Source organism: Lipophrys pholis (assembly GCF_963383615.2).
Source record: "Lipophrys pholis genome assembly, chromosome: 11".
Classification (NCBI taxonomy): Eukaryota; Metazoa; Chordata; class Actinopteri; order Blenniiformes; family Blenniidae; genus Lipophrys; species Lipophrys pholis.
Window position 1 is genome coordinate 20,273,326 of NC_137631.1, and position 15,140 is coordinate 20,288,465.

Genomic DNA, 15,140 nt, shown 5'->3' on the forward strand with positions numbered 1-15,140 from the left:
TATATAACATACTACATTTTGAATTGTTTGAAATTTTACCCACAGCCACAAATAAATTAAAACATGAAAATAACACAAAGTCAAGCATGGCACCTTAAAAAAATTAATAATGGGGTGAAGAGGTGAAGAAAAAGGGAAGAAATAAAAAAACGCTCATGTCTTCTAGATAGTTCTCGCACTGACACAGAGAATGAGAGATTTCTTGGACTACTGACAGAAAGTTGTTTTTAAAAAGGATAAAGTGTGTTTAGGCCTCTGTACTTTGGGTCAATGTTATTTGATTGGTAGTTGCAGTGGTTGAGATTGGACCCAGTGAGTAAACGTATACCCACTCGTCACGTAGAGTACTGCACTGTGTAGTAGCGTCAGCCATTCTTGTGTTGTGATGTTTTCGGCAGCTTCCTTGATTGACTCAACACACTACGTTGTGGTGAAAACTTGTACTGCAAGTCTACACAAGCCTGAATGACCACTGTGTGTAAGGTGAGATTGTGAATGTGGTTTTGTATTGTTCTGATAATTATTTTAAGCTATAAGTGTTGACGTAAGGGGGAAAAAATCCTATATTTTACCTTTAAGGATGCTGGTGGGTCGTGTCATGATATTTATCATTTACAGACGGGTGTGATATGAGGGGACTCTTCAGATTTCTTTGAAAAAGAAGAATGTTGGTTTTCTTACCTGAAAGCTGAGGATCTCTGAGTGGGTTCTGTTGTTTTCTGCCTGCTTGTTTGAACTGAAGCACGCCGAAAATAACATTCCTCAGCTTTCCCCACAGAAAGTAGCCTCCTCTGGTAGTGGAGGGCCAGGTACTCTCTAAAACCGCCTTGAAAAAGTTACAATACATTTTAAGATTTTTAAGAATGTTGAGTTGAATTAGCTTACTGCTTGCTGTATTTATGCTTGTTTGTTTGTACCAGCACGTACCTTGTTGTAGTAGCCGTAGGTAATCGCATTGGGTTGTACTCCCGCTTTCTTCATCTCAAACAGCACTTTGACGGCCAACACTGGCTGGCTGTACTGACCACACAACTGCAGTAGCACGCGGTAACACACCTTCAACAAAAGAAGCGTCATTAACAATAATAAATGTACTTGGTGCTTGATTATGAAAATACCCGACAAATCCACTCTTTAGATCTGTGTCATTATCTTACCTCGTCTGGAGCCTGCAGCTTCTTGTCCTGCATCTTCCTCAGCACATCGTAGGCTGTGCGCAGAGCTCGAACCTTGGAGTGGCAGTTGCCAACAAAGCCTGGCAGGCAGATGAACCACAGGCCATAGCAGTGACGCAACAGACACTTGGACCACATCTGAGGCATCGACGAGTAGGTTTTGGCCATCTTTTGAGCTGATTTAATCTCCTGCAACACAATGGAAAAAAAATAAAAGGAATAAATGGACTTACATGAGCATAGAATAACATTTTAGTTCAAATCCATTTGTTTGTTCACATTCACATGATGTATGTGTACCATTTAAAAAAATTGTTAATAATAAAACCAGATAAAATTGTTTTCTTTGTACACATTGTGCTTTAACATTATTCGTTTTTTATTATTGTGAGTTTCACACAAATTAATGGTATACTCGTCAGAAGTTCTCAAGAGGTGTCACTGTACTGCAGTGGTTAGCACTGTAATCTCACAGCTGGCAAATTCATGGTTTGATTCCTGTGTGGAGTTTGCATGACCTCCTTGTGTTTATGTGGATTGTTTTTCTTGGTACACCAGTGGTTCTCTATTTGTCCTCTGGTGGGCAGGCGACCTGTCCAGGGATTACCATCCCTTCACACATAGCCAGCTCAGCTTGGCTCCAGCTTTCAGTCAACCTTGAGTTGGATTCAGCAAAATAGAAGATGGATGGATCTCTCTCAAGCAAATCTCATGTGGCTGACCTGTTTAGAGCGTCTGAAGATGGCTGTCGGGCTAGCTGGGCTGCCGTGACGCGAGGCGGTGCCCGCTGATAATGGATTTGGCCCCTCCAGTGGCTCCAGAAGCTCAGCATTCAGTACAGGAAAGGCAGAGTAGCTGCAAGAAAACAAGATAAAGTTCAACAGAGCTCAATCTCCTAAATACTATACCAAGCAAAATGGCACATCAGTACAACTGTTTGTGTGTGATTACCTGGAAGCCTGAACAGTGAGATAGAAACCAAAAGCAAAGTGTTCCAGCTCAAAAACATATCACTAAACCTGACAAACAACAGTGATAAAAGCTTCAGCAAGATTCGAGCTACATTTATCCTTTGGGAGCAGCATTTGTGCAACACATAGAAAACGTGTGAGACAGAGCAAAAGAGAAGAGTCTGTTTTGTGTCTGTTTGATAAAGATCAATATGCAGGGTGGTACCTATAGCACAGCGGGTGCTCTTCTCCCTGTGGAAGAGGAGGCAGCTCTGGGGGGTTGATATATACAGTGTGCTCGCTGCGGTGGGATTCATCCAGTTCGATCAGTCTGGTGTCTTCTGGCCTTTCACTGTCAATCTGTTTTGCAAAACAAACACACATCCATCTTTATTTTACATTTCTGCTTTTAAGTTTCACTGCACGAGACAAATGCTAATGCTGATGAATGCTGCCCTCGTGAGTGTTTGACTCCAAGTGGACCTTCAGATATGAGGGTCTGTGAAGACAAACAGATGCCTCTAATGAGCCTTGTAACATCGTAAAATATGGCCTATGCCCCAATTTCATTTATCTAAAGGGCACTGCCAAGGCAGAGGCTGTAGCCTATGAATCCTCCAAGACTAAATTATTCCAGTGACCTGGACAAAATTGATGCTATGTCGCTCAGGGGACATGAAATCATTTAGCTGTACCACTTTGGCAGCAGGACTTGATACTAAACTGCCACATTTGTTTCAGCGCTTAACCGACTGATCCGCGTTTGGAGAGGGTCGTACGAAGCCTTGCTGTCTGCCTCAGGACAGCAGCAACACGAAGCCGCACAGCAAAAGCATGCATGTTTCTTTTTCTGAAAATAAATAAATAAATCAGCACCAAAAAGCATTTGACTGGGAGATCACAAAAAGCCTTTTGAGCTGGTGTTCAGTTGCTGGATTTCTCTGGCTTGATTGCCAGTTTATCTCAGACATGGGTTAAACAAAACATGAATATTATGACAGCATTTGAATATTTCCCCAGTGTTCCTGCATTACAGGGTTTGTTCCACTCAGTTGAGTGGATGATTCAGTCGACTGACTCCCACTGACCTATTTGCCCTCGCTTCAATTCTGCTCAGTGTTTCTCTGTTTGCTGCCCTTCCTCTTGCACCCAGGAGGTCTTTCCCAATAGCACATTTGTTGTCAACCTCAGCAGCAATGACGCTGAATGAATCAGTGCTTCCACTTCCCAATATTAACCGCAACAACTTTTAATACGGAGGCTCTAACTGTTGGTGCAGGATGTAAATGGTGACTTCCTCCTGATTGCACAAATGTGCAATCACACACAGAGAGGGGGGAAGATGTTTTTCTGGACGGGAGGCAGATGTTTTGTGTGTTTTTGTGTGCGCAACAAAGGATGCTAAGAGGTTCTGTTCATCAAAGCTGTCAAATCTTCAAAAAATTTGCACACGCTAACAATGAGTGCTTCTTCCCACGGGATTTCAGAAAAAAAAAAAAAACACAAAAAAAACCCCCCTAACAACATTTTAGTAAATACGGATTATCACCGCGGTGCGTTTGTCTTCCAATTTCGTCGAATTCTTAGATTTCATGGACGCTGACGTCAGGAGATCACACAGTAATCTCAACAAGCACATATAATTAATGCTGTTATGTTAGAGCTGGAGGAAGGACCAGTAGGAGGCAGTTCTCATTTCTTCCTAATGAAACCTGGTTCAATAATGCAGCTTCCTGACAGCTTATGCACATCCTCACATTTAGGCTTCCCACACTTTAAATCACTTTGATGTAATAACAAATGCACAACCCTGGAAGTAGAGGACCGAAATGGTGTGTTACTGTTTAGGCTCATACTGCAAACTGCTGCCTCTAACATGAGGAGATTGACTAAAAACAACAAAAGGCAGATAAAGCCACATTTCTTCTTTTGGCTTACCTTGCTTCCAGTGGTGAATAACTGAGAGGCAGCGACCATGATACCAAATGATAGAGCAGAAAGAGATACAAAAGGCAGAAAATTAGAGAACAGAACAACACAAGGACATAGAATTGGTTTAACCAGACAGAAAAGAGTGAGTAAGGAAGTATAGACGGGAACGGCTTAGTGACGATGTTATTTCGAGCCTTATGGGATATGTTAATTGTGTTTTGTTAATAGTTATTATTTATTTATTAACGCATTCCAATTAAATCGAAAGCCACCATAAGATCTTAAATGAGAAGACAGCATGAGATTAATCATCCCTCTAAATGGATCAGAAAGTTTGCTAATGAGTGGCGGCCAGACTAAATACTGTTCACTGAGCTGTTGTCCTCGTATAGCACAATGATTGTGATGTATTGTACCTGACACAGAAAATCTGTAGTAAAGATTTAGAGCAAACCTCACCTTATCAACACACTCGTCAAAGAAAGCCAGGCTTGTATCTTTATCACTGACAAAGGAGCACTCTTCTATGAAACGACTGAACATCTGCGTCTTACTCATGAGGGAGTAAAACCTCTGATGTGAGCGATCTCGGCTCTTCAGAAAGCCTGTAAAACACAAATAACAAACCGATTTATATTGGTGACATTATGAATTCAGACTTTTACTTCTAAAGCTGTTTCAGAATACTGAAGTGCAGACCAAGACAACATTTACAGGAAATAAATACTAAAAAAAGTTGTCCTTCCCGCTGCTCCGCTTACATAACAGCGCACAGATGTGCTGGGACATTGTGCTATTAATCATAGCGGCTTCTCTGACTTGTCATCCAAGCCTAATTTCCACCGAGGCTTAAGTTAAATCACCAGATCCGTCACAGTAGTGATTTAGGGCAAACTTTGATGCAGCACCTCTCAGACCTTAACCCCCTAACCTACTCCAGCACTAAATCAGTGGGGAATGAGAACAGTAACGTGTCAACATGGTTTTTGATTACAAGCAGTTTGAAACATTACAGGCTGCAGCTGCAAAAATACCTTGGATGTCGAACAGAGAGCTGGCATCAGTGGTCTTCTCAGAGGGGGCTTGGGTGATGGGCAGGAGATAGGAACGGTAGCCTCTCAATATGGCTGCCATGAACCGCAGGAAGGCCTCCTGGATCTCCAGCTCCAGGGTGTGGAGGCTCTTTCCACCGTTAAGTTCACTGTCCATCATTGTGTGGTCCATCTGTGCATCTTCAAGGTTTAAATGGCCGCCTGAAAGCCCAAAACAATAGACACTAACAGTTTGACAACAAAGAATGCACTACTACCCTGTTTGTTTATAATACCTAGAGGCTACCTGGTTGATCCTACCAAAAGCATAACAAAGTCAAAGTTCACACAGCCGATACAGTAATACTATGAATGGCTCGTTGAATAGTTATGATTCCACAACTGTCATGTTTGGTCCAACTAAAATGAAGCCTAATTCGATGGTGCTCCAAGTGTAATTTCATCAGTCCTCACATGTATTCAAAACTGAGGTAATCACCAAGCTAATGTTGAGTCCATTTATTAAAAAGCACATCTCCAAAGGAACCCTAGTGCAGCTGATTTTGAATATCTTATATTACACAAGTCAGAAATTCTTGATTCTTGCATCAGATTATCAACTTTTTTCACATTTACATTATTGATGTGAACAATAAAAGAATTTCAGCCACTGTTTTGACTTCTTACTGCATTGATTAAGCTATTGAGTGAGTATTGGGCTGTATAAAATATTACGCACAATGATTTAATATGCACTTCATTGCAACAGGGCAATCACATAACATTGTTGTTCAAGTATAAATATCTATCCAGCTTTTTTTTTACAAGGCTCATCACAGCAAGTCATTGTAATTAGCACTGTAGACATGGATAGTTTTCACACTGGATATAAATTGGGGTTCAAACTCGGGTTCAACACTATTCCACATCAAGTTATAACCTAGTGTGCCAAGGAAGCATTCATCGCAATTGGTAAAACATTGAAGTAGTCAGTATGTGCAAAGCAAACCTGACTAAAGAGAAAACGTTCCCATTTTTCCAACTCCAGTAGAGTCAACACTACCCCTGACCCCAACAATGTTTATACTTAAACACAAGATTCAAATGAATGAGTAAGCATCTTTTTTTCAAGAGGATCATAAGGATTTATTGAACTAGATTAGGTGTGGTCGCAATCCAATATTGGGAACTGAGTGCACCAACATCACTATGACTTTCAATAAATAATGGCTTAAGTTAAAACCTTTCCCACCATGTGCTGAGTGCACAGAAGATTTAGGCACAGTACTTTGATTGTTCTAAAATAAAAGGATCAAAGCTGCTTGAAGTCCTCCACCGAGGATCCTAAATGTCTCTACAAAATTTAAGAGCGATCTGATCAATAGTGCTTCAGATATTTCTGTCTCGATCAAAGTGCTGAAAAGACAAGCCAACGTTTCCATCTGTACGGCCATAAAATAAAAGCATTGGTAAAAATTGGGCAAAAATACATCACATGACATTACTTTGTTATAATTCTAGCTGAACTGAGGTTCAACAGAAACAAAACAAGAAAGCCAAACATTAATCTGATAATAAAGAGCCATTTCATAGCATTATTGTATTGCTGTTTATCTAAAACTAACTGTTGTATTTTACAAAATACCATAATAGATATTTATATATTCAAAACTATATAATTTCTTATAGTTTTTATTATCCTGTAAATATACTCTGTACTCCTGTAAATACACTCTGTACCGTTCACAGGACTGGACCGTGCACCTTACCCCCTACACCCCCCACCCTCCTTCTTGCACTATATTCTGCCCTTTTTAACTGCTGCACTGTCACTGGAGTTGTTTTTAATCTCACTGTACCTGTACAAGTGACAATAAAAGGCATTCTATTCTATTCTATTCTATTATATATTCAACGACACGATATTCAAATAAGTGGAAGAACAAATTCTTGGAATCACAGAGTAATTAAAGTATAGGAGGTCCAATGTAGAAGAGAGCTTACACAATTAGGAATAGCTGGCACAATGTACACAAGATCTCCAGAGACAAAGTAAACTGCATGAGCTCTTTTAATGTCCCAGTGTTTGCATCCAGTAAGTTTCAGCTTACAAAGTTAACGGTTCAGGCTGACTCAACAGACCCATGTAGACAACCTAAATTATTCACGACAGCACTTTATGATATGACACAGCAGCAGACTGGACTCACCCTCAGTGAGCTGCTGATGGATCTTATTCAGAGTATTTAGAAGGTGTTTGCAGGCTCTCCTCGGCAAGATTTTCCACGTTAAAGCCTTCTTGTCGTCTTTTCTGAAAGCATAGCATATGGTCTTCGTTACGCAGGAGGACAGTGGAGAAACATTGCATGAAGAAATAAGGAAGGAGACAGATTCACTGACATCCGCATTGACAATTTAATCTCTCCGCAAAACAACTTTTGAATTGATGTTGGAGACCACTGAAACCCCCGCGGGCTTATGTGTACAGTAAGAATAGTTCACATTCCAGCTCCTATCGTTACATAAGAGAGGCTCTTGCTGACAGACACTGATAACCTTGGAAGTCAACACCGGGGAACGATAAAAATCCCAGCCATGGAAGAGGGATTTTTACTTGGGCACCTTTAAAGCTGAACGAGGCTGTCTATCATGCATGGGCTACTGTCAGAGGTCACTTACTGAGAGATGGTGTTGGTGTCGAGATCAACGCAGCTGATGTCAGCCGGAGGGACGTACAGGTCAAAGTATCTGGAGTCCACACCTACGATGAAAGGGCACGGCGCACTGAGCACATCTGCCAGGGCCAGAGGGCACAGAGGAATGTAGGGGCATGGCCAGTGAAAGGGAAAAATCATCTGAAAGAGAGAACACACACACGTCCATCACGATCACCATCATCAGTTGAGACACTGCAGGGAGACTAACTTAATCTGTATAACATTTTAGCCATATAAAGAAAACATTACACATTTAATTTAAGAAAATATCTTAAAAGAACATACATCATATGTCAAAGGACCATTTTAAACCCTTTTATCTATATGCTGTTGCAGTTTACAAGATTTTACATGAGTAACACCCGTAACTCAGTGACTGAAACTGATATAATATTAAAGCACTGCAAGTTATTCAAAGCTGAAGTTATTTTGAACAAAAGGGGCAGAAGCTTTTACTCCTTGAACAATTTTGAACAATTCTACAGCCATCAATCCATTTTCAATAAATGCATTTGATCGAGTCACATTAGCATCACAATGATTACAATGAATGTATTTAAACTGTAGTCCTGTAGGTAAATATATATTACTGACAACCTTCAGTGTTAGTGTCATAAGAGAGCATGAGTCTTACAGAAACAAGGGCCTCAGTGACACTGGTGAGGACATCCGGACGCAGAGAATGAACCAGGATCTTGTGCTCTGTGACCGCCAGCACAAGCAAAGTGGCGGCATTCTTTGGGCCCAGATTCAGCAATAATGTGGACAGGCTTCCTCCACTGCCGCAAAAGAAAGCACAGAAATGATATCAACATTGTTTGAACAGTGAAACAGAAGTGAAAGTTAAATGTTTCTGTCACAATTTTGCAACTTGCTGAGGTTTCACTACCTGAGCGGCAGTGGAGAGGACACAGGTTGGCTCAGAATCAGGCTGTCATGTGGAGATAACTGTGAATGACACAAAAAATGCATTAGTGTTTTTGCATACTAATGGATTGGATGAGCTTATAAAGAGTTTATGTCAAACCAAATAGAGGAGCCACTAAAAATAGAAGTGATTTCTTTGCTTATAAAGTTTTAGGCTCACCTGCACAAGAATACGAGGTCTCTGAATCGAGGGAAACGGCACATTGTGCATGAAGTGAGAAATGTGTCTGTAGAAATGAAAGTTATCAATTAGTCTCGCAAAGGGAGCATTTAAGTGTTTGAAAGACTCAAATAAAAACATCTGTAAAACTTGCTAACTTTTCAATGGGGAGGGCATGTGGTCCAGAGATGGCGTATCGGTAAAGGAAAGTGAGAAAGCTCCTGAAGGACTGAAAGAAGGGCCAGTGGGAGAGCAGGCAGATGCTCTTATTGCTGTAAACATTCCTGGTCCCCTCAGGTCCGAGATCAGAGCTTGGCAGGCCGAGCTGCGCGCACTGACGCTCTGACAGGTTCTCCTCTGAGTAAGGCTCATAAAACTGAATCGCTGCTCCGTACACCTGCGCACAAAAGGATCACAGTTGAAGTGTGATGATTTGCTTGAAGAATACAGTAAATGCTCGGGGGGACGGACACTTGTTAAAACCTTAATGCAAAGTTAACGAAGATAAAACCGAGCCCTTTGACTGTGCATACCGAGATAAGAAGTAGTGGCAGCTTCACAAGAGAATTGTCATCTTAATAAATCAGCTGAATCATGCTCAGTCCTTTGAAGTTCCCTCTTTCAAATAAATAAACAAATTAATTCAGGCATGGAGTGTCATGAGACTATAGTCTGCAGACTAGAGGTGGCAGGCAGGAAGAAATGAGCACTGAGGCATTCAGTATTTAAAACCTGCGCACCAGCCCAAGTGGTGCATGAGCCATCCATTATTCAGAAGATGAGCTATGAAAAAAGATTTTTTTATGCTGCATTGCTCTGAAAGGCTAGCGGGCTTTAAGTATTCCAAACATAGCCTTTAGACCATTTTTGATTGCAGTCAGAGTCAAGAAGTTGATTAGGATTGTCTGTTTTCGTAGAAATACCAGCGCAGTTTATCAACAAACTAATGCATCACAGATCCTAATGCACAGGGGGAGAAAGAGAGATATAAAGCCGGAATGGAGCTGAAAAGAGGCTATTAAAGGAGAATTTGTGTATTTAAAATGCTGAAAAAGAAATGTGAACTTCTGGGGAACCCCGTAATCAATGATGATGTCACAGAAACAGCCAGATTTTACAGAGAGTGGTATTTTTCTTGGCAATGTCACAATGCGACTTTGTATTAGTCTGTGTTTGGCATCGTGCTTGTGACTGCAAAAGTATCAGAGACGATGCAAAAAAGACAGCAGGAGAATTGAGCACAGTTACTGGAGGAAGCAATACGTGCCAAAGGCTCTACCTTTTCTCCAGAGGCCCCGGTAAGCACAAATGTGGAGAAAACAGGCAGGGAGTGTTTGGTGTGTGCTGGCCAGCACTCAATCATTGCCCCCATGGGCAGGCAGAACATAGGCACCGACTCAGGCAGTGGGAACGACTCGTAGTCATCCTCGGGGTACCTACACAACAGACCTGCGTACACGTACACAAACCATTTTCACACAGTCAGTGTTGCTGCTACTACTGAAACAATCTTTTATTCAGCAACATATTTCAGTGCAATAGTTCACCTGCTTTGTATGCAATTGCATTTGCCTTAGCCAGAGACTTCTTGTAACAAAGGTAGACTGAGGATCCCCACTGGAACAATAGAGAGGGATCGACAAAAACACTTTGTAAATCACATCTACAAACATGCTTTATTTATATGTATGAATATTGTATTGCTTCGCCCCACCATGCTGCTGTTGAGGTTCTTGTCCACCTTGCAGAAGGTGTGGGGGGGCGTCTCCCCCTTCCCAGGAATGATGATGCAGACATCAGTGACAGCCAGAGAAGTGTGGGGCTGGCTCTTTGGAGCGCGGCGGTAGGTGATGTAGATGCGCTGAGAGGACGAGCTGCTGATGTTGGCGGGGCGGCCTGAGGGTGTGGTCTGGACTATGTGACATCCAGGCTTCAGCTTCTCCTTCCACTCATACAGGATCCTGGAGTACAAGGCAGCGCTGAAGTGAGTCTTCATATAACGTTTCCGAAAACTGGATAGCTTTGATAAATTACAGATTTAAGAGATGTCTAACTAGAGGATATGGTTAAGAGCCGATTACAGTGACCTGAGGCAGAGAGGTGATTAGTGGCAGTGGGTGAGTGAAGGGTCAGTGAGGAAGGATTACTTCTTACCCGAGATCTGTCAGTGGAGGCTTATCTCGGCCTCGCTTGAAGCACAAGAAGATCTGCTGGCCCCTGAGGCTGGCTCCATTGAGCTCTGCAGAGAGGCCTGAGGGGGTGCTTTCTACGCAGGTGAAACCTGGGGGTACCTCTTCGCCCAGGGAGCGGATCACCACAGCGACATCTGTGATGGGGGCTTTGGGTTTTACTGACTTGGGACCGGCATCGTCAAAGTGCAGGTCTTCCTCCAGAGGCTTGGATGAGTCAGTGAGGCCGGCAACCACAAAGTAGTCAGCTACACGAGGCCCTTTATCCTCCATCATGTCCCATTCCCACAGTGTGGGGCTGTAAAAGCAGAGAAATGAGCGGGACTTCCATTATACATTTTAATGTCACAGCAAAATTTGCTCTATCCTGAAAACAAGCAAGAAATTGCTTTTTGTCATCAAAAGTGAGACAATCTCAGCTTTTTAAGTTTGCAAAAACTGTAACCTCTTTAAGTTCCCTCCCTGAGTACCCCCGTCTTAAACTTGAAATATAATGCGGCAAGAAAAATGCAGGCATCACTTACATTACAAGAAGAAGAAATAACAGCACATAATGAGAACATCTGGAAGCATTTACCGTACATTCCTGTCTGCAAAAACACGATACTTCACCAAGGAATAAAGAAGGGCTGGCGACCATTGACCTTGCTATAAGCCATGACCAGTTACATAAAATAAAACACATGCCTCGGTGGAGGAAACAAAGAAAAACAACATGTGCAGACGGCACAAGAACAAGGGGCTGAAACACAGCATTCAGGAAAAAGGTGCATTGTAGTGCAGCAAGCAACTTTTTCAGGGCTTTTCGCAAGTGAAGATTCAGACGGCGAGTATTCCGGGCTCAACAATGTCATGAAAGAGCGAGGAATAGAGGGAGCGTCTCTGAATCAGCTTGTTATGGCTTTATCACAAAGCAGGGAGCCCTGGAAGCCCTCTCAGCACTGGGCCAGCGTTTTGTACTGCAGCTGAGGAGCCTGCTTTATCTCTCTCAGCAGTTCCTCCACACTCACGAGCAAACTGATAAACAGCTGCCTATTTCTCCACTGGGATATGTGGGAGTTAGTATAAAGTCATCCTCCGTGTTGGACGTGTCACTTGTTAGGAACCCGTGGCGCACAAGAGGCTGTGACCATATCTCACCTTCTTAAGACTTTGTCTTCTACGGACTTTAAAGCTAATGGGCCCGTGTGTTGTTCCTCCCCTGTGGCTCTGTACTAAGACCGACAGCCAGTCGCTGCTTACAAGCTCCCAGTGTGGAAGTGGCTGTTAACACAAGGACATGAAAAGAATGAATCTATAAAAGATAATCAATGTTGTGCAGGGGAACGAGAGCAATTCAGAGTCAGTAAGTACTCCAATAAGAATTACAGTATCTGCTTGAACTTCTGGTCATAAATCAAGAGGCTTTCAACTGATTTATCTGTAAGTTTGAATCCAGTGGACTTTTTTTTTCTTCTTCTTCTTCTGTTTTATAACCCTGTTTGTCCAGCACATCAAAAACAGGGTGTTTATGAATTATGACTCAACAACACAAAGTCGCTCATGGTTCCTGAAGTGTTTTTATCTACATTTGTTTATGTCTAATTTTCTCTTATTAGCTGATGGCTGTTTTGATGTTGCTTGGGCTCTGCTGTGTGAAGCCTTCTGGGTAAACTTGAATCAACAACAGAAAAATCTTCTCATCTCTTTCTGGTATCCTTGAACACTGCATTATGTCTTCAGTAGTGGGTTTCACTTCCTGGCAAATGAGGATTATAGAACAGCAGCCCTTACAGGAGTGTTTCTCAACCCCTGGTTTTGGGATGATTGAGCATCGTCAGCCTCCCGCTTTATCAAAACAACTCATTCATTTGAATCAGATGTGCTGTAACAGGACTACTTACGAAACATGTGGGGCAGTGGGACCCAAGGACCAGACCGAGAAATGTTGCTTAACATGTTTCCATGCCGACACACCTGATTCCAACAAGTGGGTCGTCATCGAGCTCTGCAGAAGCCTGATAACACCTTGTTCCATTGTAAAGGACAAACCTGATGGACAGCGAATTCTAAGGCTCAAGGCAAAGAAACATCGCATTGAAATGTCTTTTTTTATATGTTCGCTCAAGCTTTTTCAGTTTTCTCATGAGTCTCTTTTGTCAGTTTTGCTTCAAATTTTCACACTTTCAGGGGAGGTCATTAACATGTATTTCTGATGAAAAGAGATTGAATGGTACTTCTTTCTTCATATGACAGTTTATACCACGAGATGCTTCTCTAAAAGCATAAAAAGGGCAGAGAGACAGCTGCTGCTGGGCACAAGGCTCAAGGCTGAGGATGAAGTTCTTTTCTTAATCACTCATCGATATAATTTTTCACCGGTGGTAAGAAAAAAAAATGCAGTCAAATGCAAACAATATTGAGTCCCAAGGTTTCCTACATGCCATTTTCAATCTTGTCCAACTGGTAGTGGGTTTTATTGATTTTGCCGCATAATTTTACTTCATTTCATTATCCTGGATATTTGCACGTGTGTTTTGTAAGTGTTTCTACATGTGCACAAATACATATAGATATGTGTATGTTTGTGAATAATTTTTCTCTTTTTGTTTCGTCAATCTTTTATTAAACAATATTTATTATATTTTAATGTCTAAAAGCACTGAAAGAAACACTTAGAAACACTTTATTAGAATATCTGCTTTTCTGCTTCTGCATCGTTTTTCAGTGATGGAAAGTGAAGGAGGATGCTTTGGACTGAGGCCGCTGGAAAAGACTGTAAGCTGCAGTGACTCCACAGTGAAGCGAGAGCAAGTCAATGAAAAAGATTTTTCAGTGAACCGAGATAAATGATGACCCTTTTCTTACATGAAATAGATTATATAAGTAGACGTCTCTCTGAATGCAGAAAATGGCAGAGAGGAAGGCAGCTGGTCACAGAGCTTGAGACTGAGAAATAAAAATATCTCGCAAACAAATGTTAAAGTCCAATAATACAAATCATTAGAGATATCTACAAACGTGAAACGTGTATCTTTTCACAATGTCACCTCTCAGTTTGCAATTTTCAATTTGACTAATGGCAAAAGTAGTTTGAAGGGGCACTACTTAAAGTTTAAGCCGTGTATCTCTTGAACATTGAATCACTTTAGTACCAATATGCTCAGTTTACTTTTTTCAGCTCGTCTCTTCTGCTGGTATAACTACAGTGGTACCAATTGGGACCAGTGAATGAATGGTGTATACCTGGTGTTTACACAGATACACACCTGTACTCGCTTCAGATAATCTTGTGTTAGCTCTTCCTTGTTTCTTGGACTGAATCAATACACCATATTAAGATTTTAGGATTTTAGGATATATTGATCTACTGCAAACTAAAATCATGAAACTATTACACTTGTAAATTGAATCAACTACACATAGAAAACAGTGTTTTTCTCTCTCAGAGTATTAGTCAGTGAAAGATGATATGGCATGACTTCTCGCTCTATGTGAGATTGATTATAATATTACATGTCTTCCCGATAGCAGATAATGTCTGCCATTAAAACACATCCCGCCAGTCCTCCCCATACTCAAGGTTATCAAGTATCATGAGGCAATGTACTCTTAAGACAGTTCACTGGCGGGTCACAAATTGTGCCTCGTCACCATAAAATCTTCAACAAACATGGTCAGGATGGAGACAGCCAAACACATTCATGACGGACAACAATTTCTTTTGTAATCTGTGTTTACAATGGATTTCATCAAATTATCTAACAGGCCAAAGGCCAACATATTTCCACTCATCTCATCCGCCTCCTCTGTAAGCGCAGCAGTACTCTTCAGCCTGTAAAATACCTGCTCCCAGTACACGTCGCATGAACACTGCTAAATATACAGCTGGTAGCATGACAGATGTGTCGCATAATACTTGGAAGGTTTGGGATTAAATATAGATGTAATCTCCAGCTCCAACTACCACGGCATCCACTGAGTCTCTTCCTCCCCCTCAACAGGAAGCGCAGGCCTAAAATTAAATCTAATCTTCTCTATAGCAACAACATTAAAAGTGAGCAGTGAACTGCAGATTGA

General features: G+C 41.6%; 1 protein-coding gene across 1 annotated transcript in view; it reads right to left on the bottom strand.

The window, feature by feature from the left end:
• dennd4a (DENN/MADD domain containing 4A) overlaps positions 1–11,357 on the bottom strand; it is a gene marked incomplete at its 5' end in the record, with an annotated part of 23,022 nt that extends 11,665 nt beyond the window's left edge. Inside the window, 18 exons of the mRNA XM_080475498.1 lie at positions 682–826; positions 928–1,056; positions 1,158–1,364; positions 1,898–2,030; positions 2,352–2,485; positions 4,064–4,084; positions 4,517–4,662; positions 5,092–5,310; positions 7,299–7,399; positions 7,768–7,943; positions 8,440–8,584; positions 8,695–8,753; positions 8,893–8,959; positions 9,051–9,289; positions 10,172–10,341; positions 10,440–10,509; positions 10,607–10,853; positions 11,047–11,357. Coding sequence (XP_080331624.1) covers positions 682–826; positions 928–1,056; positions 1,158–1,364; positions 1,898–2,030; positions 2,352–2,485; positions 4,064–4,084; positions 4,517–4,662; positions 5,092–5,310; positions 7,299–7,399; positions 7,768–7,943; positions 8,440–8,584; positions 8,695–8,753; positions 8,893–8,959; positions 9,051–9,289; positions 10,172–10,341; positions 10,440–10,509; positions 10,607–10,853; positions 11,047–11,357 — 2,719 coding nt within the window. The remainder of the gene's footprint in view (positions 1–681; positions 827–927; positions 1,057–1,157; positions 1,365–1,897; positions 2,031–2,351; positions 2,486–4,063; positions 4,085–4,516; positions 4,663–5,091; positions 5,311–7,298; positions 7,400–7,767; positions 7,944–8,439; positions 8,585–8,694; positions 8,754–8,892; positions 8,960–9,050; positions 9,290–10,171; positions 10,342–10,439; positions 10,510–10,606; positions 10,854–11,046) is intronic.
• Positions 11,358–15,140: the final 3,783 nt, after the last annotated feature.